The sequence below is a fragment of the Mustela putorius genome, unplaced genomic scaffold (assembly GCF_011764305.1).
Source record: "Mustela putorius furo isolate JIRA1106 unplaced genomic scaffold, ASM1176430v1.1 tig00000407_pilon_pilon_pilon, whole genome shotgun sequence".
Classification (NCBI taxonomy): Eukaryota; Metazoa; Chordata; class Mammalia; order Carnivora; family Mustelidae; genus Mustela; species Mustela putorius.
Genome location: NW_025421373.1, coordinates 9507491 through 9529813, shown reverse-complemented (window position 1 = coordinate 9529813; position 22323 = coordinate 9507491). Strand labels below are relative to the sequence as shown.

General features: G+C 43.5%; 1 protein-coding gene across 1 annotated transcript in view; it reads right to left on the bottom strand.

The window, feature by feature from the left end:
- Positions 1-1710: 1710 nt before the first annotated feature.
- SKP2 (S-phase kinase associated protein 2) overlaps positions 1711-22323 on the bottom strand; it is a 33720-nt gene continuing 13107 nt past the window's right edge. The window contains exons 4-10 of the mRNA XM_004738013.3: positions 21329-21472; positions 19288-19422; positions 17517-17615; positions 16282-16412; positions 9160-9211; positions 8863-8970; positions 1711-3591 (exon numbers count right to left, since the gene is read on the bottom strand). Of these exons, the coding sequence (XP_004738070.1) occupies positions 3378-3591; positions 8863-8970; positions 9160-9211; positions 16282-16412; positions 17517-17615; positions 19288-19422; positions 21329-21472 (883 nt within the window). The 3' untranslated portion in view covers positions 1711-3377. The remainder of the gene's footprint in view (positions 3592-8862; positions 8971-9159; positions 9212-16281; positions 16413-17516; positions 17616-19287; positions 19423-21328; positions 21473-22323) is intronic.

The following is a 22323-nucleotide window of genomic DNA, read 5'->3' as shown; positions in this document are numbered from 1 at the left end:
CAGTGGAAAGGGGTTTCTTTCTAGTTCTTCCCAGTCTCTGGGTATTGTGCCTTTCCTCAGACGCTCTGCACCCTCCCAGATACCTTGGAGGCACAGTATCTTCCACATTGTAGGTCTTCAGTAAATGTTGGACTGAAATCAAGTTCACCAGGATGGAAGAGATACAAGTTACCTTACCCAGAAATTCAGATCTCTGGAACTTGTGGGTATGGGAGAGGGGAGGGATCAAGGGCCACAGGCAGATGTTAGAAACATGCAAAGAATGACAGCCAGATGTTAGGTGCTTCTTGACTGAAGAACACAATACCACCTAGCAAGAATTGATTCACTGAGAAAGGAACTTGTAAGATCAGCCTTGGGATTGGGGTTTCATAACCCCAGCACTGCCGATATTTTGAACCAGAAAATACTTTGTGGTGGGGAGCTGTCTTGTGTATTGTAAGATGGTTAGTTAGCAGCACTCATGGTCTCTTACCTGCTAGACGCCAACAGCACCTCTCTGCTTGGGACAACCAAAAATGTTTTCAGATAGTACTAAATGTCTCCTGGGTGGCAAAATCCCCCTTGGTTTAGGGTTTTTTGCTGCTGAATCTAATCACCAATTTATGGAAATAGGGGGCAGATGAACTTGTACATATCACTCCAGGGATCACGTCAACAGTCACAATGTTGAACTCAGGACAACCTCTTTTTTCAGTAAACAAACTGTAAGGAAAAAAAGCTTTGGGGGGGGGGGTAGGGAGGATCCAAAGAGACCCAAGAGAGTGTCAATCAAGTGCACGTGTAGATCATGCCTTACGTCTGAGGCCTCATCAAAATAAACCCGTGTAAGGAAAGCACTTGAGACCCACTAGGGAATTTTCTACAGCATCTTGACATTTAATGTTGCAGAATTAATCTCTTTCTGATGTATATACTAAATTTTTGTACTTAGTATATGTATATACTAAATTCCGACGTATATACTAAAATATAATTCTGCTTCAAAGTAATTTGAGCAGGTGGGGGTGTGGGGGGGGGTTGGAATGATGACTAAAATGAGATAGGCTGTAAGTTAATGACAGAAGTGATGAAGTTCATAACAGTCTCTAATTTCTGCATGTATTTGACATTTTTCATAATTAAGAAAGCCTAAAAGTGATAAGAGCATAACCAAAAACAGCAAAAAAAAAAAAAAAAAAAAAAAAAAAAAAAAAAAAAAAGGTGATGTTCAGCAAGAATCACTATTCTACCATTTGAATGGATGGTTCAGAGGGAACTGAATTCCCAAGACCTCTTAGGTATAGAGTGAACCAGTCAGTTTCCTAATAGTCAGTTTCCTAACGAGAGTAAAATATACAGTGTTAGCTGGTCCAGTCTAAATTTTAAAAGTGCCACTTGCTGCCTTTTATTAGTACTTGAGTATCACATTAGTCATCTGAACTTCAAATGTTTTATAAATATTACTATTTTAGAAGCACTTTAAAGGTTAAGAATAAGCCTTACTTAACCTTCTCAGAAAGCATAATACACTATCATTTTAATTTGACAAAAAAATATGAAGCAGATGGAACAAAGAGGTCCACTTAGGCTAGTTTTGTAGGTCTTTAACTAGAGGCTATGACCCAGAGCACACTATAGCAAGGACACATCACACCAAGGACTTTCTAACTAGAGAACTTAAAAAAAAAAAAAGAGAAAGAACAAAGGAATGCAACTTAGCGAAAGTACTCATTTTTATAAAAATGTGTTTTATTTTAAAACAGGTCTATAAAAGTAGAAATCACATACAAAAATAGCTTATGGCTGGACTTGAGTTTGGAAGTACTGTATGTTTGAGGGCATCTGGAAATCACAGTCCAAATGGATCCTATCATCTGCCCTTGTCACTAATCTGTAAACAATAATTTCATGTAGTATATTTAGCACTTTTTAACGAGTACAAAATTGAAACATAATCATTTCCCGAACAAGGCCACTTTAAAATGTTCTTCCTTAGGTCTGAGCAGATAAGGGCACTTCATATTGTTGTTTCCAACATTTGAAAAGTCTGATTTAAAAACAATTAATGATACTACAAGTAACAGGTTTTAGCTCCTTTTGTTCCATTTCAAACATATGGGAAGGTCATCAATTCAAAGAAAGTAGTGGTTTTTTTTTTTGGTTGTTGTTGTTTTTTTAGGTAGAATTTAATCTTTTTTCTTCTAGACACCATTAAAAAAAAAAATCACTGTTGCCATCCAAAGATTCCACACCCAAATCTTAACTTTAATGTAGTTTCAAGTTGTCTTACTGCTTTGAAACCGCATGAAGCCCACACCTACTTCGAGCATCTATTTCTGGGTGAACAAACACGTAGTTCTCCCAGAACTAAAGGAACTAAGGTCCAGGAACTTTAGACAACAAGGACTTTCCAACAATTATTGTGGGAGATAAATTTTTTTTTTTAAAGGCAATTTAAAATACTTGATTCCAGAGTCATATAAAAATAACCTGAAGAACCTTGGCAATAGAGGAAAATGGCAGGCAGTTTCAGTTTGGCATTTCAACCAACATTTCAAGAATAAAGACTGGCTACTATCACCTTTCTAAAACACAGTGAGTCATCTTAAAAGCTAAAGAACGCACGTTAACATCATTTGATCATAAAGTTAGAAGGCCACGATTCGGCATTCTGGGAACACAACACAGGAAGGAAACTTCACGGCTATTCATTAGAGGACAGTCCACATCAACCCAGCACGGAAAACAGCCTCTTGAGCCTTCAGATGCTGGACCAACTCTTTGCCTCTGATGGCTAGCTGTTTCTCGTTGAGGTTTCAAGATGAATTGCCCAGGGCTCTGTTTCCATGAACCTAATTTCAAATCTAAAGGCAAAGCTGAAAGGTCTGTTCTGCAATCTCCGGAAGAGAGTGCCACGAATGCGACCCTCCTCCGATTCTCCTTTTGTTCCGTTCACAATACAAACACTTCTACCAATCTACGTCGCATAAGGCAATACTGAGAAATTAAATAGAAGAAAGTTACCACACAGATCGTGAAAATGATTTGCTGGTGGTGATTCTTACGCTTGATTCTAAACAGACGGAACAAGAGGGCACTTGAAAGAGGTGGCTCAAATCTTGCTGCTTAACCTTATCCTGAAATTACAGGCTCTCCTAAAAGGGCCTTAAACTTGGGCTCGTAAGTGCACAGAAGCAGTGACCGAAGCTCTTCTGGTTATTGAGAAAAAGCAAAACTTCATCGTTTTCACTCTCAATCGGTTGTCTAATACACTTGTAGAAGGCAGGCAAAGGGAAGACCAAGAATAAAAAGAGCCGAGCGCTTCAGCAGGCGGGCTTCTTGCCCATTTTCCCTGTTCCAAAGAAAAGAGGGGACACCACCCTGCCATAGATACTTCACAGGCAACTGGGCTTCTGCAGCGTCAGCCGGCATCTGATGCCCCAGATCTCCTGGTTCTTCTTGTTGCCAGTGGTCGGCCTGGCGATGGTGGTGAAATGGGCACTATTAATCTGTAGATGAGGAAGGGCTTCTTTTAACAGCTGAAGGGTACCGTCTGGCACGATTCCAAACACTTGTAGTGTTTTCAGTGTGGGGATTTCTCCAAGTTCACTGGAAAGGAAGAGAGACCTTTCAGAGTAGCAGGATCTATGGTGACTGATCCACTCGAGGTATATGACCCAATTTTTACCATTTGTATCACAGTCTATACAGCGCCCACTGAAAACCCCACGTGCCATCCATGATCCGAGAACACAGCAAAGGTGAGTGAAACCAGAGAGCGTGGATCACAGCCTGGACAACATGGCCTTAGGGCCTACGCAGGTGTATTTAATTAGATGTTTTCTCACAACCTAACCACTGAGGTTTATTGAAAATCCAACCATAGTTGTTTCCCTTCTCTATTCTTGATTTCAATTGAGAGGATTTACTGAATCACCTCAGGTTATATGTGATTTCTAAGCATGGACTTGACCTTTATTTGAACTAGTCTCCTCCTCTCAAAAGATGAGCAGCAGAAGTTACGGTAACTTCTTAGTAAGTCCATTACCCGTGATAAAATCTAACAGCGACTTTGCAAAAGTACTAGAAACAAGGCTATGTAGTTGGCTGCAGATGGAGAAAAGGAGTAACTGGTCACACCTTTTCTATGAGAGGGAAAAGAAAGCCATCTGACTTCCCTACATATTACTTTTTTTTTGGCTGCATATATGCCAATCCTCTTCTCAGCTTTCCCATTAAGTGAAATACAAGTCTGTCAACAGTGACATTCTGGTCACAAAAAAGGCAGTCTGTTTCCCCAAAGTAAATACTTTTAGGTAATGATTCTTTCTTCTTTAACTCCGATCTCTGTACTTAGAAATTCATCTCTCTGATCTGTATTTGCTCCAGGTTGGGACACAGAGTACAAAGTCTTAGGAAAGGGAATATTTAGTTAGGAATATCAACAAAATCCCACTGCAGATCAATGAACACATTGATCAATGCACATAGTGGCAGCAGCATCCTTTCTATCTTCATATTGACGATAATTACTAAAAATCACAAACTTTTTTCATAGTAATTGTCACCTGTCCTCCTCTCTTTCTTCCTTCCAGTCTATTCTACATGCCAATGTCCAAGGCATCTTCCTAAAGCTCAGCTAAGATGATGTCACCCTTCCACCCCCCCCCCATTCCCCAAGCCTTTGATGCTGCCCTCTTGTTTACGGAACTCAAACTGTTCTGCCGGCCTTAGGACTTTCCACGTTCAACCCACTACCCGCTAAATGTATTTGTTCTACACTCAACAAGTGTATTAAACACCACAGATGTTTAATACATATTAGCTGAATAAAGATGAAGGCTAATTTAGAAAATGAAAGTACTATCTAAGTAAAATAAACATGCTTGGTGTTTATAAAAGGACCATACGATCTGGAGGTTACAACAGCCAAAAAAGAAAATCAGGAATAGTGAAGTACCATTCTTCTTAAAGTAAACTAACCTCTGGAATACAGAAGCAGGAGTGCAAAGAAAGGTCACAGCACACAGACGTTTATACACAATATCCCTTAAGATGACAGCAATTCTGCCCCGACCTTAAATCTTAAATCCCTCTTATGTGAAATCCAAGCATTTGAGAACTTTGTAATGAGAATCTGGGTGCTGGGATATCCGAATTAGCCAAACTGTAAGCCCTTCCACAGTGGACCGAATTAGAGTCGTAAGCAGACACTGCGGGAGCGAGTGAGCAAAGGGTGCGCAGCAGATGGCAGGAGAAGAATGTTCTCGCAACAGCACTGGGAAGGAGCCTTGGTGGGCGTAAGGAAATGACAGCAGACTCTCAGAGACATGCAGGTATCCTAAGTGAGAAAGGAGTGAACTGCATCTCATGGGACGGGGGATGATCCAAATCGAAAAGCCAGAAAGTCTTTTAAAATTTTAAGGGGATGAAACAAAATAAGCATCAAAAGCCCCTTAATTCACGTGTCATCTACAACACAACAGAACAAATTTATAAGCAACCGAAGGACAGTAAATAGCAATGAAGAGCCATTATTTCCAATTTTAAGAAGTATAAAAGAACACTGATAATGCCTTTTTTTTTTTTTTTAAGATTTTGTTTATTTATTTGTCAGAGAGAGAGAGAACAAGCAGGGGGAGAGGCAGGCAGAGGGAGAAGCAGGATCCCTGTTGAACAAACAAGGAAACCGAATCGACTCAGTCCCAGGACCCTGGGATCATGACCTGAGCTGAAGGCAGACACCCAACCAACAGAGCCACAGGCGTCCCTGTGTCTCGTGTACCTTTGTGTGTCATTGTTTGATAATGTCTTGTGTATCTTTGTTTCATCTGAGTAAACAAAAGATACTTACAGACCCTTTCATAGGTTTACACTTTACCTCAAATACACATTCCTATTTTCCTTATAAAATCTATTAGTAAGTATGTAACAATATTATTTAGTAACTATATTTGTAACTATTAGTTAGTATGTAACCATATGCAATTAATCAATGCCTAACTACAAATTCTCCTACACAGACTTTCTACTTAGTCTCTCCCAATCTCAGATCAGTTCACTAGCTCCAGTGTGCCTTTCTTACTTGGGTGAGAAATACAGAATGATCAGAAGAAAGTCTGGACATAGTTGGAATAAAATCAATTCAGGCGGAAAGGACTATACACAATGCGGACATACCCTGTAGAAGAAAAACCTAGTTTCCCAAGTAGTCTAAAGCACTAGCAATACAGAAGAAAGTCAATCAAATTTTATTTTCCCACTTCTAAGAAATAAAAATTCTTTAGCATAAATGGCTTTCTCAAAATTACTATTGAGGATCCTGGAATTCTTACTGTGAATTTTGAGTACATCAGCTGCCAGAATGAAATTAGAGAAAAGAACAGTCTATCTTAAGAAACTTCTAAGGATAGGTTATAGGCAAACTCATTTAATGGATTCATGAGGTTAACCAGCATACTATTTACATAATGCCTGAAGAAACATACTCTTTTACCTTGAAGTACAAGGAGAGCATCTTTTTTCTCTCTGTCCTCATTTTTTTTTTTTGGTGATCTGATTTGTAACCGAACTCCCAACGCCCGTTTCTCTTATTTCAAGATAAGGTTAGGACAAGTCACAAGGCAGTGAGGGTTCAAATGTAGGTCTGTGACTTGAGGTCTGTGCCCTTAAGCAGCAACTCACACTGCCTGCACGCAGGACTCCGAGGCAGGTGTTCTTTTTTTTTTTTTTTTAATTTGACAGAGACCACAAGTAGACAGAGAGGCAGGCAGAGACAGAGAGAGCGGGAAGCAGGCTCCCCGCTGAGCAGAAAGCCCGATGTGGGGCTCGATCCCAGGACCCTGGGATCATGACCCGAGCCGAAGGCTTTTAACCCACTGAGCCACCCAGGCGCCCCTCCGCAGGTGTTCTTATCCTACTGGATAAAAATACTAAACTGTGAGAGCTCACAGCCTTCCCTTAGCCTCTGCTTGAGAAAAAGCATCTGGGGATTACCTGCTTAGCTTCTTTCTCTGGAGAAAAAGTACAGAAGTGAGACATGGGAACAGATTCTCTTGAGAAAAGCAACCAAAAAAGACTGATCACTGTCGTCCCCAGGGGCTGCACGGGCAAAGATGCTGACACCCAGAGGGCAAGACAGGAGAGACGGGTGACAGGGACGCTTTTCTGGGTGGAAACTAGAGGCTCCCAGGAGTTCTGGTTACCACGGGGCACAAGATTTCAACAAGGCTTCCTTGTACACGAGTTCACACCCTACTGTCTGAGACACATGGAAGTAAAGATTGCCATCCCTTTTAGGCAGTGCTTTTTCAAACAAGATACTGGCTGAGCCCCTGAGCCCCAAGATTAATTAAAGTGATTAATTAAAAATACAATTACTGGACTTTCTTTTTTTTTTTTTTTAATATTTTATTTATTTATTCCTCAGAGAGAGAGAGCAAGCAAGCACATGCAGAGTGGCAGGAAGAGAAAGAGAGAGAAGCAGGCTCCCTGCGGAGCAAGGAGCCCGATGTGGGACTTGATCCCAGGATGCTAGGATCATGACCTGAGCTGAAAGCAGCCACTTAACCAACTGAGCCACCCAGGCATCCCTAATTACTGGATTTTCTAATTCTACTAGTTAACCCTATATAGCTGAAGTATCATTTATTAATTCTTGCAACTTAACTTAGAAGATGCAAACCAATCATTTTTGAACTACATAAATTCTTTGTTCAAACTCCCCATGCTTCTTGGGTAGGAACCAGAAGCGAAACGACCTTCTCTGGGACAGTGAGCTACGTGGGGCAGTGGCTTCAATCAAGGTCTCCCGGCTAGAATAAGAAGGGCGCCTGACCAAATTCATGGCACTGACTTCTTGTGGTTTTCAATAAAACTGCTATACATTTACATCCTACATGAGGAAGGATTTTCCAGTCCTTTGGGGATAAAAAGTTAACTTTTAAAAAATAAAAAGACAATGTTATTCCTAAGATGACTTGAGAATAGCACCTTCTAAAAGAAAGACCAGCAATTTTTGCTCTCCCTTGATTTGTGTAAGTTGCTGAGCAGACACAAAATTAACTCTCATAAGAGCCACTGGATTAGACTATTAGACTATTTTCATCGATCTAGAAAACCTAGCATGCAGATCTCACTTAGCCTTTAACTCGCTTTATAGCTTCAGGTTAAGTCACTTCACTCTTTTGGACTTCAGTCTCCCCCATTCCAAGATAGCACTGGACTCATGACATTTACCATTTACGTGATGCTATTCTTTCCATTCTTTGACCACCGGCCAGGACAGACATCACTAGAAGATTACAGAACTTTCCTCTAGCCCAGAGGGAGTCTGTCAGAGTCAATGGGAGTTGATTTGAAAAATGTTGGGGGGGGGGAAGCCCCCATACTCTGAGCTCCCTGGAGGTGAGAAGGATTTTTCCTTTTTCAAGTCTTCCAAATACTAGAGTATGGTATTCTAATATTTAAACCTGCTTCTAACTAAATAATAAATGTTCAGTAAACTATCCCAGTCAACTTTCCAAGATTTTTTAAGGAAAAAATTTTGTCTTGGTTTTTCTGTTTTGCTGGAATTCCCTAACCTATTTGTGGTACACCCATATCGATGTTCAAGTTTTATTTATTTTTTAATTTAAATTCCATTAGTCAACACATAGTACATCATTGGTTTCCGATGTGGAGTTCAGTCGTTCAACACCCAGTACTCATCACATCACATGCCCTCCTTAATGCCTGTCACGCAGTTACCCCATCCCTCCCACCTGCCTCCCCTCCAGATGTTCAAGTTTGAAGCACCTGCTATTAATAATAACAAATACTACCCCAAGTGGCATCTCTTGATCCCTGTCTTCTCCTACTTTTAGAAAATGAAATACTTACAGTAAAGTTTCAGGTACAATATCATAGCACCGACTGAGTGAGAGATGTTGGAGGTAGTTGAGCTGGTAAAATTCCGGAAAGCAGTCATTCTTCAGCATGACACTATCGCTGGAACAGAGCAGAAGAGAAGATTCAAACTGATTCAAACTGAACTACGTATCAGTTCAGATGGAGAAAACGGAAATAACCAACTGTTTGGTTCATTCAATTCAACAAGTTAAGATCCTTTCCACCTTCAATGAGCAGTCATGATTTTTCAATTTTTGTTTTAAAATAAATCAATGAAAACAAAAATACCTTAAGTCTAGATGGACAAGATTGGGGCATCTTCCAACTAAGGTAGAGACATCTAGGGGAAAAAAAACCAAAAAACGATGGTCACTATTAAATGAGGAATAAGACAAGGATATTTGTTATCAACACTATCATTTATCTTGGTGCTAGAAGCTTGGAACAATGAATGCAATTAGAGTCACACTATGAGAAAGAAAACACCAAATCATCATCTTGGTATGTAAGATTTTGAATCCAGAAAATCCAAGAGAATCAACTAGAAATAGTAAGAGAACTATGTAATATGGTAAGTTAGTAACAATCCACAGCTTAGCTATGTATCTGCAATACCTAGGTGGGGAAAAAAGAAAAAAAAAAATCCCACTTACACTAGCAAAATGCAAAACCAAACACCATCATCTATAAACAAATAATGTATAATAAAAGTAGCACTTAAGGGGCGCCTGGGTGGCTCAGTGGGTTAAGCCGCTGCCTTCGGCTCAGGTCGTGATCTCAGAGTGCTGGGATCGAGTCCCGCATCGGGCTCTCTGCTCAGCAGGGAGCCTGCTTCCCTCTCTCTCTCTCTGCCTGCCTCTCTGTCTACTTGTGATTTCTCTCTGTCAAATAAATAAATAAAATCTTAAAAAAAAAAAAAAAGTAGCACTTAAGGGGTGCCTGGTGACTCAGTCGGTTAAATGGCTGCCTTTGGCTCAGGTCATGATCCTAGGGTCCTGGGATCGAGCCCTGAATCAGGCTCCCTCCTCAGAAGAGAGCCTGCTTCTCTCTCTCCCTCTGCCTGCCTCTCTGCCTGCTTGTGATCTCTGTCAAATAAATTAATAAATCTAAAAAAAAAACAAAGTAGCACTTTAAATCAATGGGGGACATCATGGATTATTTTTAAAAATGACACTGCTACTACAAGCAGAAAAAAACTTATTTCTCCAACTCAAATAATATATCCAAATAAATCCCACATATATGAAAAGGTCCTAAAATGCATAAATATAGGGTAATTATTCATTGGATCTTAGATTTTCTAAACACCAAGGAAAACATAAAGGAAAGCGGTAATTTACTACATAAAAGTTTTAAGTCTACCATGTTAAAGCAAAACAAAACACAAAATTTAAAAAGTATCAGAAAACTGGGAATGTTTCCAACATTAAACAGAATGTTAATGGTCTTATATAAAGAGTAAAGAAAGATAAACATAGAAAATGGGCAAAAAATATGGAAGTGATACTTGGCCAGACAGAGAAAAATGGTGCAAAAAAGTAAAAATAAAATTAAAATATTCCCCCCCTTTTTTTAAGTTTTTATTTATTTATTTGACAGACAGAGATCATAAGTAGGCAGAGAGGCAGACAGAGAGAGAGGAGGAAGCAGGCTCCTTGCTGAGCAGAGAGCCCGATGTGGGGCTCAATCCCAGGACCCAGGGATCATGACCTGAGCCAAAGGCAGAGGCTTTAACCCACTGAGCCACCCAGGCGCTCCTAAAATACTGCTTTTCAGCTATCAAATGAAAAAAAAAATTCTATCATAATATCCAGAATTGATGAAATATAATAAAGCAGGTCTCACATATACAAGTGGATATTTAATTTTAATTTTATGCAGCCGTTCAGGGGAGCAAACTCACTTTCTTTAGAGTGAACTGGGTTTTTGGTGTTTTGAGCATTATACACTTGGCTCTTTGGCTCAGTAATTCCATTTTTAGAAAAACAATGAGGTATGCATGAAGACGTTCATTTCAGCAATAGTTGTTAATAGTCCCTTCCCCAATTATTTTAATTCATTAACCTCCATCCATTTTGTGGAACACAATGCTAATGGCAGTCACTCAAAAGCTTTTAGATAGCACTTCATGACATGAAAATATACTCAAGATATATTGTATAGTGAAAACAAAATACGTATAATGCATTATAATCTCAATTTAGTAATAACACATGCAAAAACTCATATTTATTTTTAAAGATTTTATTTATTCATCAGAGAGGAAGAGAGAGAGAAAGCACAAGCCGGGGCAGTGGCAGGCAGAGGAAGAAGCGTGTTCTCCTCTGAGCAGGGAGCCTGATGCAGGGCTTGATCCCAAGGACCTGAGCCCAAGGCAGAAGCTTAACTGACCGAGCCACCCAGGAATCCCCCCAAACTCATATTTATACACAAATTCACAGAGAGAAAAAAGTTCATGGGGTTGGGGATAGGAGCGGAAGGCTGGAAGGAAATACACCCAAAGATGGTGGGATTACAGGTAACTTTTCAAAACTTGGAAGAGAGTCACATGTGTTATTTTGTATTCAGAAAATGAATCAATAGGGGTGCCTGGGCGGCTCAGTTGGTTGAGCGTCTGACTCTTGATTTCAGCTCAGGTCAGGATCTTGGGCTCGTGAGATCGAAACCCATGCCTCACACCACTCCCCACCCCAGCATCAGGTTCTGCTCAGGATTCTCCCGCTGCTTCTCCTCTGCCCCCTCCCCCTCCTCACTCTATCTTAAAAAAAGAAAAAGAAAAAGAAAATCAATCAATATATGTTATTTATTTTTAAAAGTAAGTAAGCTTCATTCACGGTTGGGGCTTTTTCTTCCCACGGTTCTGTCTTCAGTCCCATTCCCTCCCCTGAATCTTAGACTTGCATTTTAAACTGTCTCGATAGGGCGCCTGGGTGGCTCAGTTGGTTAAGTGACTGCCTTCTGCTCAGGTCATGATCCTGGAGTCTGGATCAAGTCTGGCATCGGGATCCCTGCTCAGTGGGGAGTCTGCTTCTCCCGCTGACCCTCCCTCTTCTCATGCTCTCTCTCTCTCTCTGTCTCACAAATAAATAAAATCTTTTAAACTGTCTTGATAGATCCACTGCGATGTGGGACAGGCATTTCAAATGCAGGCCTAAAAGCCAATAGTTATTTCTCCTCTAAATCTGGTCCTTCCCTAAAGTCTTCCCTGTCTCTGGGAAAGTGCTAGCGTCACCAATCCGGCTGCTCGGGCCGAAACCCCAGGAGGCACGCTCACCTGTTCTCTCGCATCCCACATCCAGTCTGTCGGCTTTTTAATGTCTGATCATTTCTTACCATGTCTCACGTCACCCCCCCCACCCCGTCTCTTACAGCCTTTTCTCCACACAGCACTAGAAGACGACATTTGAAGGGGAGTCAGACCCTATCGTTTCCTGCTCAAAATGCTACGGGGGCTTCCCATCTCACTCAGAGAAAATCCAAACAAAGCTTCTGCCTTGGCTTAGAGAACCCTGGGCTATCTTACCTCCTATCATTGTGCTCTTTGCTCCCTCTAACACTGGTTTCCATATTGAGGCTTTGCATTTGCTGTTCCAGAATGTTCTTTCCTCACTTATCTATACAGGTCCTGCCTTCACCCAATCAGGCTTCTGCTTAGGTGTCACTTCCGGGCAGAGGCCCTCTCTTTGGCCATTCCATCTGAAAACAGCCCCCTCTGGCTGACACTCTGCTCCCCACTTTTCACCACATTTCGTTGTCTGTGGGTTGCCTGGCTCCCCTGCCAGTATGTAACGTGCACAGGGGTGACTTCCTCAGTTCTGTTCAAGGTCACAGCTCCCAAGTCAGGAACAGTGCATCAGCAGTGCTCAATAAACATTTGTCTAATGAGTGACTAAAAAGATGAAGAAGGGCACAGTACAATTTTGAGAGACCCATCACCCAGCCAGCCCACTAGGCATCCCCCAAATCCCCAATTAGATCCAATCTCATTTGATGCCACCTAGGAAAGAACAAAACCTTGGCGGGGGGGGGGGTGTGGATGGGTAGAACTGGTACTCTCCAGCCCTCACTTAAGCCCTGGCATCCCTCCGTGGAAAGGGATCATAAACAGTAGTCACTGCTAAGATCCCCTCTACACGCTGTCCCCTTCATTTCGCCACGAGCTGGAGATCCACTTGCGCGAGAAGGCATCTTACTAACCCCCAAATCTGACCTGTCAATTCAAGGAGGGAGATGATTTCATGTAGAGAAGTCAAGGTCAAATCCAAGACCAAGAACTGGTCCTCCACCACCTCCACGGGGGTGGCAAAAATAACAGCAACGATCACTGCACACTCACTAGGGTTAACGCCTCTGTGGGATTCACCCATTTACTCCTTACTATGATCCTAAGAGATGGCTTCCACTACTACCTCCGTTTTATGGATGAGGAAACTGAGGAACAGGGAAGTTCAGCAACTTGCTTCAGACTACCCAGTAAACAGCAGAGCAGGAACTGGAACCTGGGTGGACTGGCGCCAGTGTAGGAGCTAAAAGGACATTCATACTATCTTCTAAATGGTGAAGTACTGGGTGCCACTGTTAAAAAAAATCTCCGATTCCCACTGTGTAACTAAGAACACACACACTTCAACTTCAACTCCAGATCTTTGTCCTTGCCCTGAATGTGTCCAGCAAGCAGGATTTTATTACCTATTATTCTGGCCAGAGCTTGGTAAATAGGCTCGCTCTCCTTTTCTGGAGGAACAAAGAGAAGAGTTTTAGGCCCAACGTGGCTAGATTAACAGCAGCTTGCCTACGGCAGAGTTTCTCAACCTTGCACCAAGAACCTTCTTTCATTCAATTAAAGAAACGGGAAATTCAGATATGGGAAGGAAATGCCAATGAGGCACTGCCTTTTCTTGGCGCGGGGATGAACAGGAAAGACCTGGTGGTGGGATTCAATGTGAAGAGGCTGCTCGCTGGTGGGAGCTTAACTTCCTTGGAAGGTCATTTGGCAAGAACGACCCAAGCTTAAGAAGAGATCCTAATCCTTAACTCATTTAGAAGAATCCACCCTTAGAAAGGCACTCCAGATTTGTCTCTGTCCGTGACAAGGTTGTTAAAAAAGGAAATAACTGGAAAGACTCTAAAAGTCCATTATAAGGAGATCAAGTGAAGAAATTACTATTCAATTGGTACAAATTATTCCATATCTACTTGACGGATTACCACACAGCCACCGAAAATGATGGGGTGCAGCAACTAACATGGGATTATCTGGGGGGGAAAGCATACTGCAAAGTATTTCATGCACTATGTCCCGCTTTGATAAATATGCAGGAAAAAGACCAGCAAGAGGTTACTGAGATTATGGATGATTTTCCCCATATTTTATGTCTTTTTGAGAATGACTATATAGGACTGACATCAGATTCCAAATACTGTTTAAGGGGGAAAAAATGTAGAACACAAATGCTATGTGTAGGGGAGAGCGGGAAGACAGACACACTGCTGCTCTCACAGCTGTCTGAAGAAAATGTTCCCCTGTCTGCAGTTGCAGGCATCCGGACTGGAGCCCAGCAAAGGCCTCAAGCCCCCACTATGCTCAAGAACCCAGGTCCTCTTCGCGATACCCTGATACACTGAACTTGGCAGACGGGCATCTTGTCCTAGTGAAGCAGTTTACAAATACTACTTACATTCTAGGAAGACACACTCTGCAATTGTTTGACTCAAATCTTTTAGAGTATCACAAAAACCATAAAAACAAAGCACTTTCATGAGCCAACACCGAGTCCTGAAGACACAGCTGAGGTGTGCTGCTAGCTCGGCGAGGCTCTGCATGGCCCATGGCCTGGGATCGTGAGGGGAAGCCATTCAAACAAGCTGTGCAACTGATCCAAACCACAGTGAGATACCACACACTGGTCAGAATGGCTAAAATTAACAAGTCAGGACATGACAGATGCTGGCGAGGATGCAGAGAAAGGGGAACCCCCTACACTGTTGGTGGGAATGCAAGCTGGTGCAGCCACTCTGGAAAACAGCATGGAGGTTCCTCAAAAAGTTGAAAATAGAGCTATGCTACGACCCAGCAATTGCACTACTGGGCATTTACCCCAAAGATACAAATGTAGTGATCCAAAGGGGCACGTGCACCCAAATGTTTATAGCAGCAATGTCCACAATAGCCAAACTGTGGAAAGAACCTAGATGTCCATCAACAAATGAATGGATAGAGAAGATGTGGTGTATATATACAATGCAATACTATGCAGCCATGAAAAGAAATGAAATCTTGCCATTTGCAATGACATACATGGAACTAGAGGGCATTATGCTAAGTGAAGTAAGTCAATCAGAGAAAGACAATTTATCATATGATCTCCCTGATATGAGGAACCTGAGAAACAAGACAGAGGATCATATGGGAGGGGAGAAAAAAACGAAACATGGCGAAACCAGAGAGGGAGTCAAATCATAAGAGACTCTTAATCTCAGGAAACAAACTGAGGGTTGCTGGAGGGGAGGTGGGTGGGAGGGCTGGGGGGGGGGCGGCGGGGTGAGGGATGTTGGGGAGGGTACATGCTACGGTGCGTGCTGTGAAGCGTGTAAGACTGATGCATCACAGACCTGTACCCCTGAAGCAAATGACACATTATATGGTAATGAAAAAAAATAATCTATCCCATTTGCAAACATGTATCTCTGCTGATCAGGATTCTGTCAATATTAGACAATTAAAGCATAACTGAACATGGAGGCTTATACAGACGGCTAACGATCACACATTACCCCTCACTTCAAATGTCCGTGTTCAACTAAACCACCTCATCATCGTCTTAGATTGAATTAAAAAGAGTTTTAAACATGAACTCACAGAGTTTATAATAGGGCTTCAACCTTGGCACTACTGACATTTTGGATCAGATTATCTTTTGTGTTATTCTGCTGTCCTGGGCACTCTGCTTACCAGCATTCCTGGCTTCTGCCCACCAGCTTCCGGGAACACCCCCGCGGCTGTGGCCCTAAGAACCGTCTCCAGACCTCCCTCAATGTCCCCTTGCAGGCAAAATGGCACTGGCTGAGAACCACCGAATACTGATCAAACACGGCATTCATCTATTTCCTGCTGCAGGTCTTACCCACTCATCTAGCAGATTAAAAGAAGTGCTGCTTAGAAATAAATTGGTTTCAAGTAGGAAGGTTTGGAGACTCTGGATTCCGATCTCGATGCCGCCCCACCAGCGATTTGCCTTTACCCATGCTTTCAGATCAGCCGCCACCACACCTGAAGCACGCGACTAAGAACAGGAGCGCTGGATCCAAGGAGCCAAACGATGCAGGGCAGCACTTAGAGGCGCTCTCCAAGAAATCCAACCTGCTGCGGCCCTCGTTGCCGGGCAGGGTCCAGGGCCCGGAGGGGCTTACCTGATCTCTGCAGATTCTTCCGATAGCCGCTGAGATTGAGCTGGGTGATGGTCTCAGACACATGCGCGACAGCCACCTGCACGTGCTTTTCGGTGAAGTCGTAACACCAGGACAGGTTCAGCTCATCCAACCTGCACAGAAGAGAAATACGGAAAGCATGAAACTGGGACCCAGGAATGAGCTCTAGGAAAGCCCTGGACTCAGAGCTGCAGAGAAAACACGAAGCCATAGATTCCTAACCATTTCACGCAGAGAACCTCTGCTTCTCTAGCCAGCTGCCTCTGCTCACCTGAGACTGCCTTCTCCCCTCCTGCGAAGCTCCCCTGCCCTGGTGTGCCCCAGCGGAACTGAGCCCAAACCTTAGTGAGTGCTGCCCCCTCCTGGAAATGGAGGGAACACTCTCTGCTGCTCCTGAGGGCTCCCACAGGTTACAGGACCAAGTGGAGCAGCTCCAGCCTCGTTTTCTTTCTCAGCAAACACTCCAGAGGCTTTAAAAAGTTGATGGGTTTTACCGGGGATTCCCAATAAAGAGACAGACATTGCAAAAGCCCACTTCATCTTATCTGGCTTGTGCTGACTGAGCCAATGAATTCAAAGACAATATCCACCAATTAAGCCAGACCCCCCGTTCCTGACACTGCAGAACGAATGGAGGGTTGTACATTTCTCTCTCATGGTAACACTCTTATCCTAAGGCAATCTACTTTCAGCAGTCCATTACAGAGACACACATACAATGCCAGAGAGGAAAGATCAAGGGCTACTAAAAAGCACACACACTAAGTATTCTGTGAGCCACGTCCTCCCTCTCACTTAGAAATGGCTGTCACTGTACCTTTCTTTATATACTGACATTATTACACGATATAAAGATGTTTTTAATGGAGTCACCCAAACCTATGATATCCGCTAAGTTAGGTCTACAGATATTATAGGGAAAAAGCCTGACTGTACAGTCAGGTATAAAGAGATTAATTTCGATAAACACATTACCAAATTTTTCTTACTTTCAAGTGAAGAAATAGGCAGGGATTACTACACAAGTAGCCTCTGCCAGCCTGACTGATTTGGCTCCTCAGGTTGAAAAGGAAGTTTAGAGGGTAAAGGATATTACGTATCACCAAGAGTTCGGAGTTCGGAAGAGCTCAAGGAATAGATCCAATGCCTTGCTCATGGGAAGGATAATCGTATATTTGCAAAAACAGTTGTATAACCAAGTCTCCAATCTTTTCTACCTGGAACAGCTGCTCAGCAAGGTCTTCAGGGCAGATTCGGAGAATCCAGAACACCCAGAAAGATTCAGTCGCACTAAATTCGAGTTTTGCGCAAGATTACTGGGAAAAAAAGGCAAATGTCAGAGGAATACCAGTAAGACACTGCTACTCAATTAATAAGCACTCTGAGGAAAGCAGGTTAGAGGAGTCAGCAGCTAAGCACATAGGCCTTAAAGCCAGAAGTGAGTTTCAGTTCACGTCTCACTCTGTAGGAAAGCAAGCAGGATGCTTTGCCTCAGTTTACTCATCTGTGGAATGGCAGAATCAGTACCTTCTTAGTAGTGTCAAGATTAAGTTATAGAATGTGATAAGGGACTCAGCACAATGCCTGGCACAAAGGAACCACACAAGAAACACCAAACAGGGGCGCCTCAGTGGCTCATTGGGTTAAGCCTCTGCCTCCGGCTCAGGTCGTGATCCCAGGGTCCTAGGATCGAGCCCCACATGAGGCTCTCGGCTGAGTAGGGAGCCTGCTTCCTCCTCTCTCTCTCTCTCTGCCTGCCTCTCTGCCTACTTGTGATCTCTATCTGTCAAATAAACAAAGTCTAACCCAAAAAAACCCCAAACACCAAGCAATGTAGGTTTTAAATAGAAAAAAGAGTGCTTGAATAAATATCATCTCTATTTTACCCATAATTAGCATTAGCTTATAGCCACACTACTACATGTTGAGTCTCCAGGTTCTTCCAAGTAAACATCTCTCAGATTTGCCTTCTCTACACTCCCAAAAGCCTGTGTTAGTGGAACTCCATGGTTAAGAGCGAGGGTTCTGGAATCATAGTCTACAGCCAAATTCAAATCTTGGTTCTGCCACCTACAAACTATGTGAGCTCAGACAAGTTACTCAGCCTCTCCGTGCCTCAGTTTCTGTATTTGTAAAAAGGGGGACAACAATCAGAACTTATGTTAGGGGTGACCTTTGAAGAACCGAGTATCTGGCACTTTGTGTTCAAGAAACTTATTCTAACGCTACTACTGCTATTTTTTTTACATCAGGTTTCATCATTTCTCACCTGAATGAACACAACAGCATCTCGATAGTCTAGTTTTTTCCACAGCTGGTTAGCCCTCCCAGGTGCCCAGCAGATTCTTTATCTAAACTTCCACTCCGCACGTTCCCTCCATTCTCAGGACCACTCTCCTTGGCACGCTGCCCTTTGCTCCGGAGCCCAGACTTCCTACAGCATGATAGGGGCCCGTTCCGAGCTGCTTCCCCCCTCCCTGGGTCTCCTCACTGCACCCCGTGCTCCGCAAGTTCCCGCCTGCCATCCCGGTTAGAACCACACAGGCAGCTTTACCTCGTGGGCTCCTTCACCTCATCACCCGGTGATCTCCACCCTGAATGCCTTCCATCCTCAGCTGAGGAGTCACTCCCTCTAAGGCGGCTGCCCTCCCTCATTTTAACTAGGTCTCTCCGGGGTGATGCCTCGTGTTCACCAACGCATGTAACAAACACACTGCACTGTAATTATCCGTCTCTCCCACGAATGAGGCAGGGACCTTGCCTTCACTCATCGGCCCTGTATGTCTGGAACCTGGCCTAAGGCCCGGCATATAGTTAGCATGTGAACTTGGGTGGCCTGGATGAGTCCTGCAGAAGCCGGGGCACCCCATGGCTCTTTTCTGAGTCCATCTGGACATGGACAGAAGGGCACCCAGATCACATTCAGAAAACGAAGTTAACACACATCAAAACAACTGCCTTTGTCATGTGTTCCTGATGGCCACTCACTTGACGATGGGATCTGACAGCTGCAGGCCTTCCAGGCTTAGGTTCTGCAACTTGGAGCACTGGGACAGAATGCCATGGAGGGTAGACACGTCAATTACAGAGTTGGACAGATCCATGTGCTGCACACGGAAAGGGCTGGGCACAGAGGAGGGAAAAGAGAGGCTCTGTTAAAGGGGCTTACACACATACCTCCAAATCAAATCCAAGCCCATCTCCTCCCCAGATGAGCGGCCAATCACAAACACGACCCCCAAATACACATTTAAGTAGTACAGTTTCAGTCTTTTTTTTTTTTTTTAAGATTTTATTTATTTATTTGACAGACAGAGATCACAAGTAGGCAGAGAGGCAGGCGGGGTGGGTGGGGGGGACCAGGCTCCCCACTGAGCACAGAGCCCAATGTGGGGCTCGATCCAGGACCCTGAGATCATGACCCGAGCTGAAGGCAGAGGCCCTAACCCACCGAGCCACCCAGGTGCCCCACAGTTTCAGTCTTAAAATAAACTGCTACTAGATAACTTCTCCCCTCATTCATTTTAAAATTCAGGAGGATTTCAGGGGGCGCCTGGGTGGCTCAGTTAATTAAGAATTTGCTTTTGGCTCAGCTCATGTTCCCAGAGTCCTGGAATCGAGCCCCACTTTGGGCTCTTTCCTCAGCGGGGAGTCTGCTTCTCCCTCTCCCTCCACTTTCCCCTTGCTTTATCACATGTGCGCGCACTCAAATAAATAAAGTCTTTAAAAAAATTAATTAAATTCGGGGCGCCTGGGTGGCTCAGTGGGTTAAGGCCTCTGCCTTCAGCTCAGGTCGTGGTCTCAGGGTCCTGGGATAGAGCCCCGCATCGGGTTCCCCGCTGAGCGGGGAGCCTGTTTCCCCCTCTCTCTCTCTCTGCCTACCTCTCTGCCTACTTGTGATCTCTGCCTGTCAAATAAAATCTTAAAAAAAAATTGATTAAATTCAGGAGGATTTCTGCCAAGTCAAGATGGTGCTGCTTATACAGTCCCACTTAGGAAGTTAATTCGTGGGCATCATGAGAAGGAGCTGAATGCGGGTGACAAAGTTATGCCTATGAATCCTGTAGGCAAAGATGAGTGAGTAAATGACTAAAACAAAAAAGACAATGGAAGAGCCAGCTATAAGGGGCTAACACTGAGGTACCTGCAGGAAATGCAGGGATGGAGGTTTCTAGGTAACTGGGCCTAGGCGTTTGTTTGAAAGAGAGGGCTGAACTGGGGAAGAGGACCTGGAAGTTCCAGCACTATGGTGGGTCTCTAAGACAGAGTGTCCGAGGCCAGTGTGTGGATCAAGAGAAGGCAGCCAGGGACCAGGGACAGAGCCCAGAGTGGCCAAGGAAAGTGCTCACGTGAAGGAGACCCAGAAGGAAGAGCCACGGGACAAGGGTAACCAGCAGCAGAAAAGGGTGCTGCCATATAACCCTGGAGGAAGAGGAAAGTACCAGAGTTGGGATGTAGGTTTTGTCCTTAAGTCTGCTGTTCTTAGCTTATTTTTCTGTTCAGTATCTAGTTATTCCACTCCATGGCTCTAAATCATCATACTGCTGAACTATCAGTAAGAGAAGTCGTTCTTCAAAATCCTCCACGAAATGAACAAAAAGAGGGCATTCTTGCTCAGGTTGCACATTTGTCCACTGTAAGATCAGATGCCCAGAGCTTCATAATCTGAGAAGACTCCTTGTACTCTGTCAGAAACGGGCAGTGTGGGAAGAGTGAGGCTGCCTTGCATGTGGAAGTGAGTGTGCTGCACGGCTCCTGCCTCACGGGGCCCATGGGGCCCATCCTCCAAGAACCCCAACTGAGGGAAGCAAGATGTGCCTCCTGGACCCCCCACAAGAGCCCAAGAGCAGAAACGGCATCACTGAAAGCTGTGCCGTGTTTCAACACAAAGACGCACAGCAAAATTCTATTAGCCTTCCACTGCATAGGCTTGTCACAGGTCGTAAGTTACAGGAAAGAAACAAAGTTTTGATCTGTTTCCACTTTAAGATTTACAAACAGCCTTTTCTGGGGGCTTTCCTTTTTTTACCTGAAATGTTCCCCCAATGGTTGATCCATAAATGATCGTGGGCAGCGGAAGGCAACCACTCCTCGAGACAGCAACCGACCGATCACATCCGGGTGTAGGTTTCTACCTGTGAGGTCTAAAGTCTGCCACAGAGACTCGTCAAACCTGGAAAAGAGGGGGGGCCTTAATAAGCTGAGGGCACTGGATACCGGAGGGCCCCCCCACTCTGCAACAAGGAGGCTCTGGCCACTGAATCACCCTGGAGCAGATTCTGAAGGAAGCTTCGGTTTGGGGCTGACTATATTAACTAGTTATGGTATTTTTTCAGACACAAATGAGTATTTCTTGCTTGTATCATGGATAAGCTTCTGTCTTCATTTGCACACACATACACAAACACACACACACATACTGAGACAGAGACACACATACATACATATATCTCCGTATGTTTTTCCTTCAGATGGTTCAATGCTATTATAGCCATGTAATGAATGATCTGGAACCACAGAATAAAATGTTAATGTTCGATACAATTTAGTAACTTAAAAAATGATTGCTCCAATCACTTAATTGATTACTGAATAGGTAGGTAGGTTCAAAATGGCCTCAACGATCCCACTTGGTGTTTTTGTAAAGCATACATGAGTTACCACAATTACCCTAAGTAACACGGAAATAGAACTAAAAGGAAGAAAGTTAGCCCCACAGCTGATTTTTGCAGATGGGCTTGAACTGAGCAGGTTCACTTATATGCAGATTTTTTCCAGTACTGTAAATGTATTTTTTCTTCCTTATGATTTTCTTAATAACATTTTCTTTTTTCTAGCATCCTTTATTGTTAGAATAAGAATATACAATACATGTAACTTACAAGATAGGTGTTGATGGACTGTTCATGCCATGGGTAAGGCTTCTGGTGAACACCAGTCTATTAGTAGTAAGTATTTGGGGAGTTAAAAGTCACGGAGATTTTTTGAGTGGGCAGGAGGGTCAGTGCCCCTAACCTCCATGTT